The 17,715-nt window shown below is 35.7% G+C and overlaps 1 protein-coding gene across 9 annotated transcripts in view; it reads right to left on the bottom strand.

Moving 5' to 3' along the window:
• Positions 1-2,239: 2,239 nt before the first annotated feature.
• Positions 2,240-17,715, bottom strand: part of LOC134528097 (focal adhesion kinase 1) — a 386,174-nt gene continuing 370,698 nt past the window's right edge. For 7 of the 9 annotated variants that reach the window (XM_063361356.1, XM_063361351.1, XM_063361355.1 and 4 more), the window contains 5 exons: positions 13,564-13,758; positions 8,780-8,879; positions 7,616-7,740; positions 6,596-6,702; positions 2,240-5,028 (listed from right to left, as the gene is read on the bottom strand). In XM_063361356.1, coding sequence (XP_063217426.1) covers positions 4,761-5,028; positions 6,596-6,702; positions 7,616-7,740; positions 8,780-8,879; positions 13,564-13,758 — 795 coding nt within the window. In that variant the 3' untranslated portion in view covers positions 2,240-4,760. The remainder of the gene's footprint in view (positions 5,029-6,595; positions 6,703-7,615; positions 7,741-8,779; positions 8,880-13,563; positions 13,759-17,715) is intronic. The other 2 variants (XM_063361358.1, XM_063361359.1) reach the window with 1 other exon arrangement.

Below are 17,715 nucleotides of genomic sequence, written 5' to 3'. Positions count from 1 at the left end.
TTTAACTACGGAAAGCAAGAAAACGTACATGTAAACTAATCACTAAAAATAAACTGTCTTTTCTTTAGAGGTGGCCTGTAGGGCGACGGACTTGTCATGAAGGTTGAAGTGGGTTTAAAGCAAGCCGACTGGCATTGTGAGTGACAGCATCCTGCCATTGTACGGCTGGTTTCTTGACGAGTAATTGATGGTGGGGGAAGGGGGGGGGGGGTCGAAATCAACTGAAAATTTCGGGAAAAATCTATTACGACCCCCCCTCTATTACGACCCTATTCCTGGGAACCGTGAGGGGTCGTTTCAGAGAGGTTTCACTGTAATAGAAGTTTTTGGCACCGTCTCACAAGGGAAGTGAAAGTACCCCCCCACGATGGCTTTGGACACTCCTTGTCAAGCCGCGTCTTTCTTTCTTTCTTTCTTGTTATTGCCTAGTGGCCCATATGATTGTGCTACGTTAAACGCGTCGTCAGCTTGCCCCATTTATTGCACCATTGTTTTAACTTCTTTTGTTTGCATGATTCCCGCGGGATGTTTCGCTCAGAACCCATAAATGTTATGTGCATTGTATGCTACATTTGTTCATAAATTACACTGCTTGTTAATTGGTATATGGACTTTGCTTTTTTGTAGCACAGCGAATTTCTGCCGTCGGTCGTACTGGAACGACCTTTTGTTGTTTATGTTGTTGTTAGTTGTAGGTGCGAGTACAGGTTGTTAAATAATTAACAGCAGTATCTACAAGGTGATGAAATACGAGGATGTGAGAAACCTAAATGTGGAACGAAGAAGCCATACTTTGACCAAGAAAACACACATCCTCACCACAAGTCACCATATAGAAAGATGACGAATGAAAACATATACCATTAGGTTTCAAGAATCTATTTTCTCTGATGACCTGCCTTTCTTTGATTCTGCTATCAGGAAAATACTGAGCATAGTAGAAGCATTTATGCTTTACGGAATACAGGAAAGTCATCCAAGATGGGAATAACTGTGTTAACAATTAATGATCATTTTTGTTCCTGTGTTCTTAAATCAAATTTTCGACTCGCAACTCATTAACTCCCATTTCCAAAAGGCTTATGCAAACTACCCAAGTCGACCAACTAAAGCAATCTGCAGCATTGTGCGTTCATTTTGTGAAGTTGTCATCGCAGTTTCAGAGATGTTATTCTAGCATTTGTCCAATTGCATAGACGTTCCTCAACCACAAAATTAATGTAATGTTAGTTTTTTAAAAGTTACCTCATTAGATTCTCAATGTTCAAAGGTTAAACAAACTTAAATAATTTATCAATATTTTTAATAGTAAGTCCAAAGTTTGTATATTAGTGAGAATAAAGAATAAGTTAAAACCACTATTTTAATGCTGAATGTACTACCCAGGAATACTATCAGCTCCAAACTGGAATATGAAAATACCTGACAACATTTGGTAAGGTAATTAAAATATATAAAATATACAATCTTGGCAACTCACTAAATTCTTAAATACTCGAAAATGTATTTAAATTAAATCACAGATTAATAGCATTGATATTACAATCATAAAATTTCACGTCAATCAATTGGAAAAAAATGTTATTTATAGTTATATTTTTATTGAAGGTCATCGCACAGTCAAAATAATCTTCCATAGTTTTCTTATAATCAACATCTAACATAGTGTTAGTATATATAATATTTATAAATTTTAAAGGTGTCTTATATTAAAAGTCATATCATGGATGAGATCATACTATAATCAAAAACAATTATGCATGTTTATAATTTTAGGCATCCATGTAATATTGTAGAGTAGGTATTTTGTAAAGATGGAAGGATACAATGCTAAACGTTAAATACTAAAAGAAATTATGTTATAAAAACAAAAACATTTTTTTCTCTTAGAGAAGAATATAATTTATTAAATTTGAAATACTAAAATAAATAATAAATATTCACTAGGGAGTACTAAAATATCACTTTAGATCAAAAAATTTTGTCACTTTTTTTTTATATCACTACTACCATTTCAACATTAAGGAAAATACTAGGATAGCAGGCAATTTGATTGGAGGACGTCTCCAAACATGCACTCACCATCTTTATGAATTGGTGACAGAGGTGACACAGGTAGAAAAAGCCATGCCAACTATCACAAACATGGCATAATTAAATGTGAATGGAAACAAAAATGAGCTTAAATAAATATTAAATATCAAAGTTGGGATAGGTTAGAATGCAATTACAGACAAAATGTGTTTCACCCACTATAACTGTATTTACTTTACAAATTATGTTACATATAATTACATAATGCTCTTATAATTTTTACAATAAAATTTATATCAGCATTTAATTATATTTTAATCACCCAAAAGTATTCTGATTTCTCTATGAATGTTATTCATCAGTGACCCATGTTGCCACTTAAAAGTTCAATTTATTTTCACAATTTTATTCAGCATGGAAAGTGAAGTATTTGATACAGATCACTGAACACTATTTGTAAGCCATATCGGTGCTGCAGCTCTGGCATTTTGTGCATGGAAGGTTTGAAAATCTTATATCATATGTAACATAAGTACAGACAATGCAAAGATTGTTACACCACTGAGGTAAACTGCAAATATCTATGCTGTGCATCTTTAAAAGGCAACTAGCAAAGGACTATGTGTGAGGAGTGCCGAGTTAAAATTATCTTTGCCTGGACAGATGGAGTCATCTGCCTTAATGTATGTTTGATTTAAAATAAATAAATGAATTCAATCTATGAATGTACACAGTATATACAACTTGTTCCATCAATTCTTTTGTAATAAATACTCAGAAGGCAAACCAATAAAAAATACACAATTTCTTGCACTTTTAACACTAGAAATACAACACTATAAAATTTAATAAATGTAGTTTGTTACCAAACAAAAGGGCACTATAATCATACATGTCATTACTAAATATAACATCACTCGCACAGCTTTTTAAAGTTAATGTAATATTGGTTTGCTTACATCATCACCTGGATTCCTTAAGAATGGATGAGTAAGTTAACGCTATTTTTTACTCTATACAAAAACAGATTAAAAGGCATAAAATAATGAATAAATAAAATTATTTTGCACTATAATCACAGTCATCTGAGCAATAGTTTATACCAAGAAACAGAGGACATGGATTTTAAACATACATAATATGTACTGACTGTTACATAATTTTTTTTTTTTTATAAATACAAGTGAAAATTTGGTTAGAGCTTGACAACAAATTATTTTTTAACAAGACTGCAAATTTGTCCTAAGTCTGTCAATATTATTAAGCAAGCATTTAGCTTCAAGCGTACATGCATAAACATTGGAACCAAAATGAAATTTTGAAATTTAAAAAAAAAAAAAATAATTTCAATAACTCCATCAACACCACCACCTACTTGCCAATAAATTATAGGTGAAAAAATTTTAACACTCCTTTTAATGAAGAGCTAGTATATTTTGAGCAACTTGGTGCAAGTTTCTGGGAGATCAGCTTGGGGCATGAAATATGTATAGAAGAAAGTTTGGCGAGACTAACGACACTGTCCTAATCTTAAACTGACATCCTCAGAAAACTTCAGCCTTCAGCACAGTCCAATAATTGGACTATTAAAATTACAATGAATATGTGAGGGTCAATTTTATTTCCATAGTCAAACTACATGTGTTAATTTTTTTTAAAACACTTCAGGAACTTTAACAAAATCACTGTTCAGATAAATTAGGATGGTCAAGAAGGTATTCAGTGGGAAAACTACAAGTGTACAATCTATTTCATGTGCCCGTTTTTTTCTGGCTAAAATACCTTAAAATGTAACTTCGTAAATGCTATGCAGGTACATTTAGTCAAAAAATTCCTACTACATGAGATAATAAAAGAATTCAAACTATGAGCAATGTTGAAATAAGGGATGTAAACCTGTCACTCTCATTTACACATAAAAATATTATCTTTGACTTGTTAGCAATAAATTATGAAAACATGTTCAAACTATCAAAAAATATTACTCTTCATTTGATACTGTATTATACAACATACACGAAAGGGCAAAACAATATGCAGACTCTATGTTAGCAAGCTTCCAAAAAACATGTGCCACCCCTGATATGAAGTAAACTAAGAGATGCAGTCATCACTATTATTTTAGTGATAGCAATGAAAACAATAATAATAAAGACAATACTTCAAGAACTTATCTCAGCCTAATTATATGCCAATGATTATAAAAATAATTAATTATCATTTCTATGTTAAATTTGATATCATAACATCCATCTTAAAATTTGATAAACATGCTTTAAACCACTCTGAGGAATGATAACTGAATAAAAAGTATAAACCCAAACAGCAGACACAAAGCAATGCCACTTATCAGGAATGTTCACAAGTGTTCATTAAGAGAACGTCGAATCTCTAATACATGTATTAAAAGTAACACGCTAAAAGACAGCAAATGATCACGTGCTTACATGATTATTTATGATTTTTTTTTGAACGACCAAATTTTCACACAAATAGCTACAAAATATGTTACAAACACACACACGATCGAATAGAAATTAAAACTGCGTCACATCTCGACAATCTGACATTCAATATATATATATATAAAAAAAAGGAACCAGCTTTTTTTGTTTTGTTTTTTTATTCCGCTAGAAAATTAAAAATCCAACATCTACTTTGCAATTTGTCACACTAAGGTTTTGAAACGGTAAGTCTTGTCTTGGCGCAGGTCTGGTCGGTCAGGGCTAGCTGTCGAGGGGGGCCACCGCCTCCGGCACGGCAGGCTGCAGCTTCCTGGTCACGCTGCACTGCGCCTGCTGCGGCAGAGCGCCGGCCGACACTGCCGCCACCTGCACGGAGCTCGACAGCGGGGGCACCTGCTGGCGCTCCGGGCCGTCCCCACCGCGACACACGAACTCGTTCACCTCCGGGTGCCGTATCCGGATAGAGTCAATGACGTCCAGAAGGTTCTTGGCGTCCATCGCCAAGATGTGGGCGGCCGACAGCATTCCCCTGACGCACCACCAACACATTCTCCTTATTAAACACTACCACGACAACTACATTTCAATTTACTTTTATTATCACTTTTGTGTTCTAAAAATAGTGTGCATATTACAACCGAAAATATCCTCAATTCGCTGAATTTGTTCAATCTTTAATAAGGATCAAAGACTTTTGTGGCCGTTTTCTGAAGCTGCTTGGCTTAGCAGATAGGCCTGTGCGAATATCAGTTTTTTTTTAGTTTGAATTGAATAGTAAAATTTTTTTTTTCTTCAAATCATGTAACAACTTCTAGAAAATTAGACAGATAATACTAAACTAAAATGTGGGTTTGGTTAAGTCAGCTACAATTATTATACAGAGAATGTTTGTCAAAATATTAAATGATGAACCCTCAAGCCATGCAACTTGTTCAATATTTGTTTCGATTTTAAGCTCTGAAAATATGGTGCAGCCAATGAGATATATAGACACAGCTTTCTCTATGCTCCCAACTTTGCCGGAACAGACAGAACAGCCCACAGTGGTTTGTTGGCACAATAATCCCTTAAGCTTTTGCAGTAGCTCTATATCACAATGTTATAAGTATATAGGAGAAACCACTGTCATACATACCCTCTTTTATCGCATAATCGTCACACTCGCATAATTGTCGCAAGGGCGTCAAAATTTGGATTAAAAAAAAACCTCTCGCGTAAACGTCGCATGATGTTTTTGGTCCCGCTATTAGATTCTGAGCGCTTTGTGTGGATATTTTTGCCATATAAAACAATGTATTTAAAATATAAATCTAATATTTTTTAGGACATTACCTCTTACTTATTTAATTAATAGAAATACGAAGTTGTCTGATGTGTAAATTTGCTTTTAAAGACTTTTTAAACGTTATAATCTTCATCTGTTCGTCTGCGTCGCTGCGGTGTACCGCTTACAAAAATGTAGCCAGCGCACGTTGGAATCATTAATGTTTGGTTATGTTACTTCCCGTATAGAGCGCGCACACGTAGCCGAATATCGATATCTCGCCGATGCATGCAACGTGCTCTCTGTTTGGTTATGTTGCTTCCCGTATAGAGCAAACACGCGTAGCAGAATATCGATATCTCGCCGAGTGCACACAACGCAAACTCTCTGTCGAGTGCCGAGGTAACTACATCTGATAGCTTGCACTCTTTCGTGGTGCGTACTACGATGGTTACGCGTTCGTTCAAGCTCGCATTCGGAACACAGATATTGTTTTTATATTTAAAGTTGAAATGTTTTTGTTGCACGACTTATTAAATTAAATTGTTTGGCGTACTCTTTTATACTTCTCTTTTTAAATTAACGTACTTTCCATGAATGGGTTTTGTTTTTATGAATAACTTTTTCTAACAAAAAATTTTTTTTCCGCATAATCGTCGCACCCCTACTTATCAAACTTGGTTTTAGAATAAAATGTGCGACGATTATGCGAGAAAACACAGTACTGTCTATCTTCTCAATATCGTTAGAATCAACCCGCCCCATGCAAAGTGAGCACGCGAGCCAGTAGCGTGCTGCTGTTGAGGAACCTGCACACACGAAGCACACTCACTTCCTGTACTCTGCATCCAGCGTTGTAGGAGTGTATTTCTGTGCCAGTTTCATGGCGTTCACCAACTCCCCCATATCTTTGCTGAGCACCTTGTGAGCCATCTCCACCTGCAATGCATTTTAAAACTTTGTCAATGTCTCAGCATTTGTTTTTATAGCTTCAATCTCACCTAAGCAAATAAGGAATTTTTAACATAAATATTACAAGTAGGAGGATCTGGTTTTGTGAGGAGCCAGAAAGATCTGCCCCGAGAGCATTAGAAAGTGAAGGAAGAAGAAGAGATATTTACAACAGTTGTTGTAACAGCTGTTGGAATTGTGTACAAAAAATAAAATAAAAGTCAAGAAGCCAATAAAATTAAACTCAAAATTAGGTTTTGTTTCATTTAAATCAAACATTGTTTGTAAAGCATCTTGACACCACCTTTTGTTTACTGACAAGTGCAAAATGGTACAACATGGGCAAGACTAATTAACGAACCTTGTGTATGTTTGTCAGTAAATAATGAGGAACAAAATCATAATAAAGTGAAAGCTCTTACATCTAGTATTCTTATGTTTGGCTCACACCGTAAAACAGCAGCAATTGAGCTGCTAGTGTTCAGATTTTTGAGGGTTGATTCCGGCTCTTTACTTTGCCTGCCACTGCGCTGCCGGCGTTTTTAGTTCGCTCAAAGGTCATCGTTACTATCTGTTTTCATTTAAGTACAGTGTATTCTGTTTTCTAACAGGTTATATTTAACATTACACTGGTACATACCCAAAAGGATTAGTTTGAAGAATATATCTGAATCATGGAAGCAACATGAAATTAGAGACGTTTTTAAACAGTAAGGTTCATTTGTATTTATCTTTCTATAAAGTAGCTTATTTCAAATTGTTTTAAGTACAATTATCAACTGTACTGTATGTTAGTTTTACTTTTGTATTCCCGCAGCATGGCCGTGGTCACAAACGAGCCGGATTAAAGACCTTTCACTCTACCTCGTTATTGCAGGGTGTTTGCGGACAGGCGACTTACCTCTCGATGTGCACTGATAGGAAAAATAGGAACCAAGTAGTCGACACTAGTCAGCAAAGCCCTCAGTTCTATCCCCACTCGCCGCACCAACTCCAGGTATTGGTCTGCTCTGCTCTGCTGCACACCTGTGACCACAAAGCAAACCTATCCATGTCCTTGGCCTCATACATTTTCAGCAAACAAATAAATAAAATTATCAACTTTTAAAGTACTTTTTTAAAATAGAAAAAAGTTCAGAAAATAGTTGTAAGCTAAACATTATATATTTCACCATTTTATTACAAAATTAATTCACTTTTGCATTTATACTGCCTTCATATAAAATGCTCTTTGTGAAAATTATAATTGATACTTTACTAGCTAATGCCCGGCATGCGTTGCAATGAGTCAATAAATTTTTTTTGTAGTTTGTTTGAAGTAGGCACATATAAACAAAGCATCTCTCTCTCTCTCTCTCTCTTTCTAATTCTCTACCTATATCTCCATGTATTTCTCTCTATATCTCTATCAACACATATATCTACCTCTCTCTATCTCTCTAACTCTCTCCTCTATTTCTCTATAGGATGAAAATATTAAAAATCTACGTTATTACCTATCTATATTTTTATCTTTTTACCTGTCACTCATGTGACAAAAGTACCTATATAAAAACACACGTGTATTCAATGCAATGTTGTGTTAAAATTTAAAAGCAATTGGTGAAGAAATTTCGGAGATTTAATATTTTGAATGAACAAACATTTACATTTTTATTTATATAGATGATTTATTGCAAAAGTTCCTGCATGAGAATCTACCGGAGATACCTTACATCTATGGCTGTCCAGTTTCCAGTAAATACGGTGGCTACACTCTGAGGTGAACTTATGTCAAAGTGTTACATAGGGAATGCAAATCATACCTACCAACCAAATGTAATATGTAAACCAATTTAGACAAATTTCTAATTGATACAGTTTAAGTGCAACATTGCTATTATGTTATTACCATAACATTAAAATAATTTTTCTTAAAAAGTAAAAACTCTTTGGCCTTTAAGAGTAAAGATTTACTAGTTAATATATAAACACACTTTAAGTTTGAAATAATAACAGGTTTTGGATTGTCACAAGACCTTCAATACACACAGAACACATTGAAAATACCAGCATATGTTCTTACCTTGTGACAATGACATTACAGCCTTCACTACATTGGTAGTGCAGTCATAAACTTTGTCGTTTGTCCTGTCAAGGTCAGCAGTGGGAGTGGGCTCCATTTTCTGTAATAAGAATTTTTTTTTTGATAAGTTTCTTTTCTCATTTGAGTCGTCCATTTCCAAAACACGTTAAGTCCATAAAGTAAAATTTTTCAGGAAAGAGAAAAAAAGTTTTATTTCTCTCCTAAAAGAGATAAAATAATGGGAAAATTAGTACAAGTTTGTTTATTTGAGTACTTTGTATTGGTATTACTGTATAAAATCGCACAACAACAGATTTTTAATAAATAAATATGTGTTGGACTTAACGACTTTTGAAACTGTAATGTGAACTTAACGAGTTTTGTAACTGTTTTGTCTAACAAAATGGCGGAATTCGGTAAATCAGGGATAGCATTAAAACAGTGTTTCAAAGCACAGTGTTTATTTTTATATGCATGCAATTTGCAAACCCAACAGAACCACTAAATTTATAACTGCAAAATAAAATGTGTCTGCTATTTATATGCAACTTAAATGCCTAAAACATTATCATCTTCTTTGGGAAGATCCCCAATATCGTCAACCTCCTCTTCTTCATGACTCTTTTGTATTAAACGTTCTTGGTAATACAGAGCTGTTTGTAAAAAGATAACCTTCCATCCATCACCCAGTTCTCCCCATAGTGTTTCTGGAGAAGTTTTTTGACATCTTCCAGCTTGGCAGCTTTGATAACCTCTCCTTTGGCAATGATACTTGGTGTGGTTTCATTCCATGACTTCCCTTTTCTGCAGATGCTTCTTGCAGTCCCAATACTTACATTGTAGGTGGTTTCTTCTCTGACTTTGATACCAGTGATGGAATTATGAATGATAATCCGTTTGCATGGTTGAAATTTAAAATGCCAGTTTGCAGGCAACTTGGCTGTACCTGATACAGTAGGAGTAGTTGCCGTCTTGGGTTTGCCCATTACAGAAGTTTTCCAGTCGTATACTTCTACATCAGTACCCATGTGATAAACAGTCCCAACACACTCAAAAATTTTGACATTGTGGACTGACAATGTTCTCTTTAGCTTTGACCTCTTTTTTAATCCTACCAAAAACTCTGTCGGGAGGAATGTATGAGTGGCCAACCACAGGATACACAATGTTCACACGTTTAACACTCTGGGGGGCACATTTTGCCATCCAGGTACATACCATTCCAACCATTATGCAGTTCTTATTTTGTCCCCCGCAACCGTCACTTACTAGGTTTACCGTTTTGATACCTTCCAAGTCAGCATTGCATAACCTATGGTATATGGCAGAAGCAATTTGATTAGAAACCTTTATTGAAATCGCTTTCCAACCATATGTAGCAAAATGTGTTCTCTTGTGTTTGATGATCTTTGGACGAACATTCACAAACCGTGAAATTGTACTAGTACAACTGCCTCAAATAATATGACGACTGATCTGGAAGTTTGGGTAAAACCAAATTTTTCTGGCAGTCAAACAATATGGTTTTTGTTCCCTTCACATCAGTACGAAGAATATCAAAAAGGCCTTCGCTTTAGCTTTGTGAACATTAAATTCTGTTTGCAGCTGTACTTTTTCCTCTTGATTGCGAGTGGCTCTGATGGTTTTAGTGTGCATTAAACAAAATGAACACACATCAGTTGATGGGGAACCGAACCCAATGTTAAAAACAACAATGCAGTAAGATAGGCCATGAAGGGAAAGAGTTTAAACTAACCTCATCCTCTGTGCTATAGATTTCTTCCATGTCTCCTAATTCCTTATCTTTTTTCTTGCATTCCCAGGTAAAGCTGGACGTATTGTTTCATCAATTTGCATTGTTATTTACGAATACAATACTCGACCAATTCCACCATAAAAATAACCAAGAAGAGAGCAAAACAAAAACAATATTATGTAGGTAGTTTACATGTCCTACAATAATTATTTTTACATGTTTACTAACTAACACAACCAATTTTTAAGACCCAGTTACACTACGATATAAAGGCAATATTTACCCTTTATAGAAAGTAAATATTTAATTTATTTAGTATTTATTTTGTTAATTACACTTTATTCCGTATGTTTACGTTTGTAATCTATGATTAATTCAGATTTAAATTTCTTTGGTTAGCGTTTTGTCTATGGATTACTCAATGTTAATTTTTATTTTAAATAATTGTCAAAGCTAGTATAGCAGTATTTTTTGAAACTAACATTAATTTAAAGATGAACGACAGTAATTGGTAGTAATTTTAATAGTTTTGTTTTATCAACATCTTTAAGAGAGTCGTTTATTAGTAACGGGAAAAAGGTTCTTTAGAACAAATTGAGACTCGATGAAGGCAACATCTAAAAACGCAACGGTTTCGACCTTAATTGATAATTTGACTATTCCTAGAAGAATTGAAAATGTTTATTAATGCTAATATTGAATCAGATTTCGAAGGAATTACTAATTTGAATCAACGAAGATAAAACTCAAACGTCAAGAATTCAAACAATTATTTAAGAAGAGAGGGCGACGAATATCCAGATACAAGAGAGCGTCTAATGAATATAAATTGCTTTGAAACTACGAAGAATAGATGCCGTTGATCATCCTGAAGAAAGAAGAATTCAGTCGAAGAATGAAAAGTCGCAGTTCCGGGAAGGATGACCGTCGCGCAGTCCAGCCCAGTTCCCGCCCACAGCCCGAAGGATGGAGTCGTGACGGCGCGTATTCCTGCCGCCCGCTAGAGGCCGGAGGAGCAACACCAAGTTCGCAGTCCTGACTGAGGCGAACCAAGGATCCTCCGAGAACCTACACGTCTCATGGGTATTCTGCAGCAAGGTTTGGTCCCTTACCCCATCACCCGAAGACTCGCTGATTAAACAAGTATCCTCACTAATGACGATTTAAACAAGACGAACATTTTTCACCGAACTAGAATTTTTTATGTTAACAAACGTATTCTTTGTATAGAAAAACCGTGTACTTGTTCATCTTTAGATTTATCATTTAAATTACGGAATCGCGATCCCGAACCTAATAATATTAGATAGTATAGATGGAACTTGCTATTGAAATAACATGTTGCTATTTTGTTTGACGGGTACTGCAAGTTACGTACCCAGTAGTCCACGCTCTGCGGACTGAAACTAGTTTTAAATAAATAACACGCAAATTATTAACATATTAACCTAACGATTACTTACTCTAATGAAAGAATTGGTAGAAGCTTTGAAGGCGAGAATAATAACAAATTCCATCTGTATTTTAACATAAACTATTTTAGTTAAGATATTTATATAAAGTGTGATATTGTGCCTGTCGAAGTATATTGTCACCGTCTGCACAAAACCTTACACGCAAATATAAATATTACATTTGAATTTGTTTACACGTCATTACCAGGTCTAGTCACGAAATTAGTATTTAACATATTTTTGACACTCTGTAATTTTGACTCTCAGACACAAACTTCTAGGAACAATTCTTAAAACTGATAGAGGAAGGCTAGAGAAACTGGAATTATTAAGTACATTTAATAATTTACATAATTACACAAGCTGACTCTACAACGATCAACAAAAAAATGAACCTGGATGATCTCAGCCAACATTCGGTGGGTAAATTACATTTTGGACACAAAACATTTTGAATCTGTAGTACGAAATGTGAACAGAAAACTAGCTGGACTTAACGGCTTTTGTAGCTTGTTGTGCTGGTGGACATAACCAGTTTTGATGCTGTTTTGGCCCTGGACTTGACAAGATTTGGAACTGTAACCAGTTTTCAATTTATTTTTTCACGGGGAAAAAACAGCTTTTGTAGCAGTTTTGTTTCTTCGAGCGATGCATATTGCTATGCTCTACAAAATGGCACACAAATCTCAATTTCGGAAAATTGTGGACTTAAAGAGTTTTGGAAATGGACGATTCATAAATTGATGCAGAAAAATGAATATCTTATAAATGCTTAATGTGGAATTTTCACGCACGCACGCACGCACGCACGCACGCGCGCACATGCACATGCACACGCACACACACACATACACAAATAACTATACATAACTAATAAAACAACCAAAACCCTCTTATTACTATATTTTGAACTAGCGATGGGCAATATGAATAAAAACTGATACCGATCCAATTATAGATAATTTTCTTTAACACAGCCGATAACCAATACAAAAGAAATTCAATACTTTTTGTACATAATGATAGTCCTAATATCCAAATCTTCAAATCTCCTGAAATGCAATATTTTTAAGTAATAAGTCAGTAACTTAACAAAATAAACTTAAGTAACAATTAAAACTAGATATATATATATATATATATATATATATATATATACACACACACACATATATATACTTAATTTCTTATAGGCTAATTGGTTACGCACATGCACATATTCATCAAAAAAAGCTACCTGCAAACGTGGTAGTTGCTGGAGCCTGTTAGTTAAATACAGAGAGAGAAAAAAAAATTAAGATTTTTTTAAAAATTCATTTCAGTTACGTCAAATGAAAAATTTGGAACATTATGGTTAAAAAAAATCAATTCTTGACAACATCCAATAAATTTAAGATGGGATGGTTGAATTCCTTAAAATTGTAAAATACACCAATTAATACAAAATCCACTAATAAGTCGGCGATTACATCGTACACAATTTTACGGCAAGTAATTTCAAGAATGACTGCGAAGGAGTTCCGAGGGAGCAGAAGAGTGGAAGCGAAGCAGACGGTGGGCGGGGCTGGACTCACCTTCACCACGATGACCCGCTCCTCCGCAGAGCCGTTGCTCAGCAGCGTGGAGGACCGCTCGTCCAGCGACTGCCCCTCGCGGAGCGTGGCGGGAGGGGAGGAGGGGGGCGTGCGGGGCAGGGACGAGCCCGTGCCGTCGGTCGAGTCGGCGTCCGAGCGGTCCGACAGGCTCGTGGCGACGGACAGCCTCTTCTTCTGGCCGTCGGGAAAGAGAGACAGGGCCAAGCTCAGGCAAGCGGGGATTCAGCACGATTTACAGCTCGTCGAAAGGACACCCGAAAAATTGGTTGTCTGTAAAGTCGGTTTACGGATGATAGTTTAACGTGATAACGTCATAACAAAACATTGATGAAATGATTGAATACTTTTATGAATAAAATTCAATCATTTTTATTGAATTATCACTATTTTGTTTGGATACAAAGAAGGAGTGAAATGAAATCTACAATTTAATTGATAAATTTACTTTTATTTGCACTCATTAATTCAAATATGTTTATTACTTTAACGAACAGATTATTTTAACTATAACTTTTATTTATGTTTGCTATTTAACTTCTTCCAATCTATGTTAAGGATAGGACGATGATAGGAAAAGTAGTAAACGAATGGGAGTGTTTAAAGTTTAATGTGCCTCAAAAAGTCAAATCGAAGGTTGTTCCAATCGAGTGGAAGAGAGATAGATGCGGCGCAAGCGTACAATGAGTGTAACGGGACACAGCGTAACGGGACAATGTGCATAACGGGACACTTTTTCGTGCATGCAGCCGGCATTCATCGATTTATTAGACGTTGTCACGACAATTGTTTAAAATTACAGAATTTTGATTTATTGTTTTTTATTACATTGAATAGAAGCATTATTAATAATGTTAAATATGTATTTGTAAAGCATTTTTAATTCTCACAAAGATTTGGGGAAGAATATAAAAAACTGTTTAAAATTCTTTTTTCTGCGCAGCGACTTTCTACTAAGCAAGGATTGGAAAAAGATGAGTTAATATATATTTTTTTGGAACCTTGACTTGTATAATTGGGGGTTGTCTTACATTCAGGGTCGATTTATTTTCGGATGAATATGGTATTGGGACATCATCTGGCACGAGACATTGTCCAAAGCACTGAACTGGCATGCATTCTTCTGTCGGCCAAACTCTAATAATCATTTCAAGCAAAGTCCTTAACATTTTAAGACATAGCAATAAACAAAGCAATTAAAGCACTGACTTTTGCATATTAAATGAATTAAATGGCAGAAGACAATGACAAGTTTGTTGAATGCTATGCACGACAAACTAAACTCTGAAATCTTAAGCAGTTTTTAAATAGCGCGTTGATGCCTCATCTTCTGTGCACTGTCTGACAGTCTTGAGATACCACGGGCTTAACATGGCAAAGCAATTTAAATTTTTATAAAAACCCATTACAAATAAAGTCCTCTAAAAAGTAAATTTTTCTTTCTCTAACAAATAAAATTAAAATATTGTTTCCAAAAATTAGCTAAACCACCTCAAAACTTGTCATTTTGCTATTAACTTCAATTAGATACTGTAATAATAAGGGCCACTTGGAGAGTCAGGTAGGTAAGATCTGAGCAAATATTTAGCAAGTTAATCAAAAAGAAATATACTTTTCTTCTTAAAGTAATGACAGTGCAAGCTGGCCTTAGTCTAAAATGCTTTCTTATACTGTTATACTACACAGCTATTTTTGTGATGGAGCACACAACTGATGAATTTAAACTTTATCATTTCACAGTTTTCTATAATAATTCAATTGCTTTCTTGAAAGCTTACAAAATAATTTAACAAATGCAAGGTCATTAAGGGTCCTTTGGGCGTATGGACTCCGCGAGAAGAGCTCTCCATGCCACGTGTTCGAGCAGTCCGGGAGGCGTGGTGTAGGGTCGGGGGCGTGGTCTACCCTAGTGACGCACCTAAAGAATGTTGCAGTGGTGGGGTGCGAGCCGCCCGGCTTGTCCCTTCCCCTCCGTCATTGTCCGCTAGGCACCCCGAGAGCGAGGGTCTGGCAGGTACAGCGCCTCTCGCTCGCTATCCCAGTAACAACCGTATGATATTTTTTTTTTTTTTTTTACGCTCGTGGAAACCAATGGATCAACGTGGTTGTCAGATTTATTGTCTCTAAACTGGTCCAGTCCCAAGGGAGCGTTCAAGTATTACGTAACGCAATTTTTTGATATTTTTGACCCCCCCCCTCCCCACCATGTAACGCGCCGTAACGTTTTTCTGTACCCCCCCCTCCCCCCCTAGTAAAACGTTACGTGACCATTTTTACCTAAAGTTACAATTATGTGGCGTAACGTACCGGGATAAGTCACTAAAATACCTTTGTTATTGTTTTAATCGCTTTAATGTTATTTATTAACATTTGAAATGTCTTGTTTTTAAAAGCAAGAGCTTTCTAATGTTTTTTTTGTCCTAATAAATTTTTACTACTCAATCATACATTTAGCAATCATACATTTAATTACGTCGTTTTCCTGACTTAGCCCTGTCCTTACACACTTTTTGCTTTATCCGCCATTTTTCTTCTCACGCATTCTCCTATTTTAGCGTTTTACTAATAAAGCTATTAAAATCAAATAACAAATTTTATTTATAATTATTATTTTTACCTTTGGCAATGCAATTACAAACATAAAACTAACTGAAATAAAACATATTTGTCTAAATATAATCGTATTTAAGAATACGATCGAATGAAAACGAAAAACATTTAAAATAAAATTAGCCATAATTAAAATAAGTATATTGTAAAAAAAAAAAAAAGCAATTCAATTGGAGTTTTACTGCTCCTCTGTCCATGGGTTTGCCAGCCACTCAGATTCTTTCATTACTGGCATCCAGAGAGCAGACGAAGAGGGTTCCGGAATTGTTAACCCGCTTGCATCAACTTCATCTTCGTCAAGCCAATCGGCATCCTCAGACGATGTTTCACAGCGACGCACAATGCAGAGAAGCTCATTTGCCCTTCTTGCAGCAAGTCGCTGTGGCCGTACTCGACTTTCATGAAGGTGTTGGGCAGTCTTGCCATGCATGAAACGATTGTGCATTTGCACACTCTTGTGGGATGTAAAATAAATCCCAAAGGTTGAACATACTCGGTTCTTTAGGTCGGATTGTACCGATGGACAAAATAAATCGTAAGGCATCTGCTAAACCCTTCTAGAGGAGGCGACAGATCAACAGACAACCTCACAAGAAGTGGCGAAAACTTGCATGATATTTTGTCTATCTGACTAGGTACCACGAGCTTGTTTGTGGTTTGAAGGATTGGGCAGGGTGGCGGCAGGAAAGTTTCTGGAAAGACAGATTTTAATGCACTCCTCAAGCGGGAACAGCAGGATTCATCCGCGCATTTAATAACTTGCAAGAAATATTCCGATTCACGGACGTGAGCGCTATACCACGCCATATTATGTTCTGCTGGATCCTGCAAGCTATCTTCAGGGTTTCTATATTCCGCCGAAACATCGTAGTTGTCAATTTTCATACAGTCGGCCAAGTGCTTGGAGCACATAAACGAAAAGGGTTGCCATCTTGGGAGAACAAAATACGAACAATTCAATCGGGAATCCCCCGTAAAAAATAAACGAAAAGGGTTGCAAACTTGGGAGATTTTAATTCACTAGTAGTTTTATTAACCCTTCAGACCAATCGTCTTTCGTACCACAACATTACTGTTGTGATGAGAGAAAATCTCACACATAGAAAACCGTGTATTGTGAATATCAATACCTACATAATTTCTAATATGGCGATTGGAGTCTACGTTGACAACCGAAGTATAACGAAACCATCCGAATAGCGGTATTTTTTGTTTTAACTACTTTACTGGAGTGACGAGAAAAACTATCACAGCTGTTGATAAATATATATATTTTTGCTTTACGTTTGGAGTTTAAAAAAACACTCTCTAATCCTGTAAAGCAAGCAGAAGCAATTTTGTGAAGGTAAAAAAAAAAAATTATGTTATCATCCATTTGAAATTTTGAGAAAAAAAAAGGTTTAAAAAATGTGTGAAAGAATCTGTCTCTACGCGACCGTTCTGAAGGGTTTTTAAAAAAAAATGTGACGTAACGCGTAGGTCAAACACCCCCCCCCCCCCCCTCCCACCTCTGTAACGCATCGT

This window comes from Bacillus rossius, chromosome 1, assembly GCF_032445375.1.
Source record: "Bacillus rossius redtenbacheri isolate Brsri chromosome 1, Brsri_v3, whole genome shotgun sequence".
In the NCBI taxonomy this organism is placed as follows: Eukaryota; Metazoa; Arthropoda; class Insecta; order Phasmatodea; family Bacillidae; genus Bacillus; species Bacillus rossius.
Note: the sequence above shows the minus strand (reverse complement) of the source record. Positions and strands in the feature narration are given on the sequence as shown.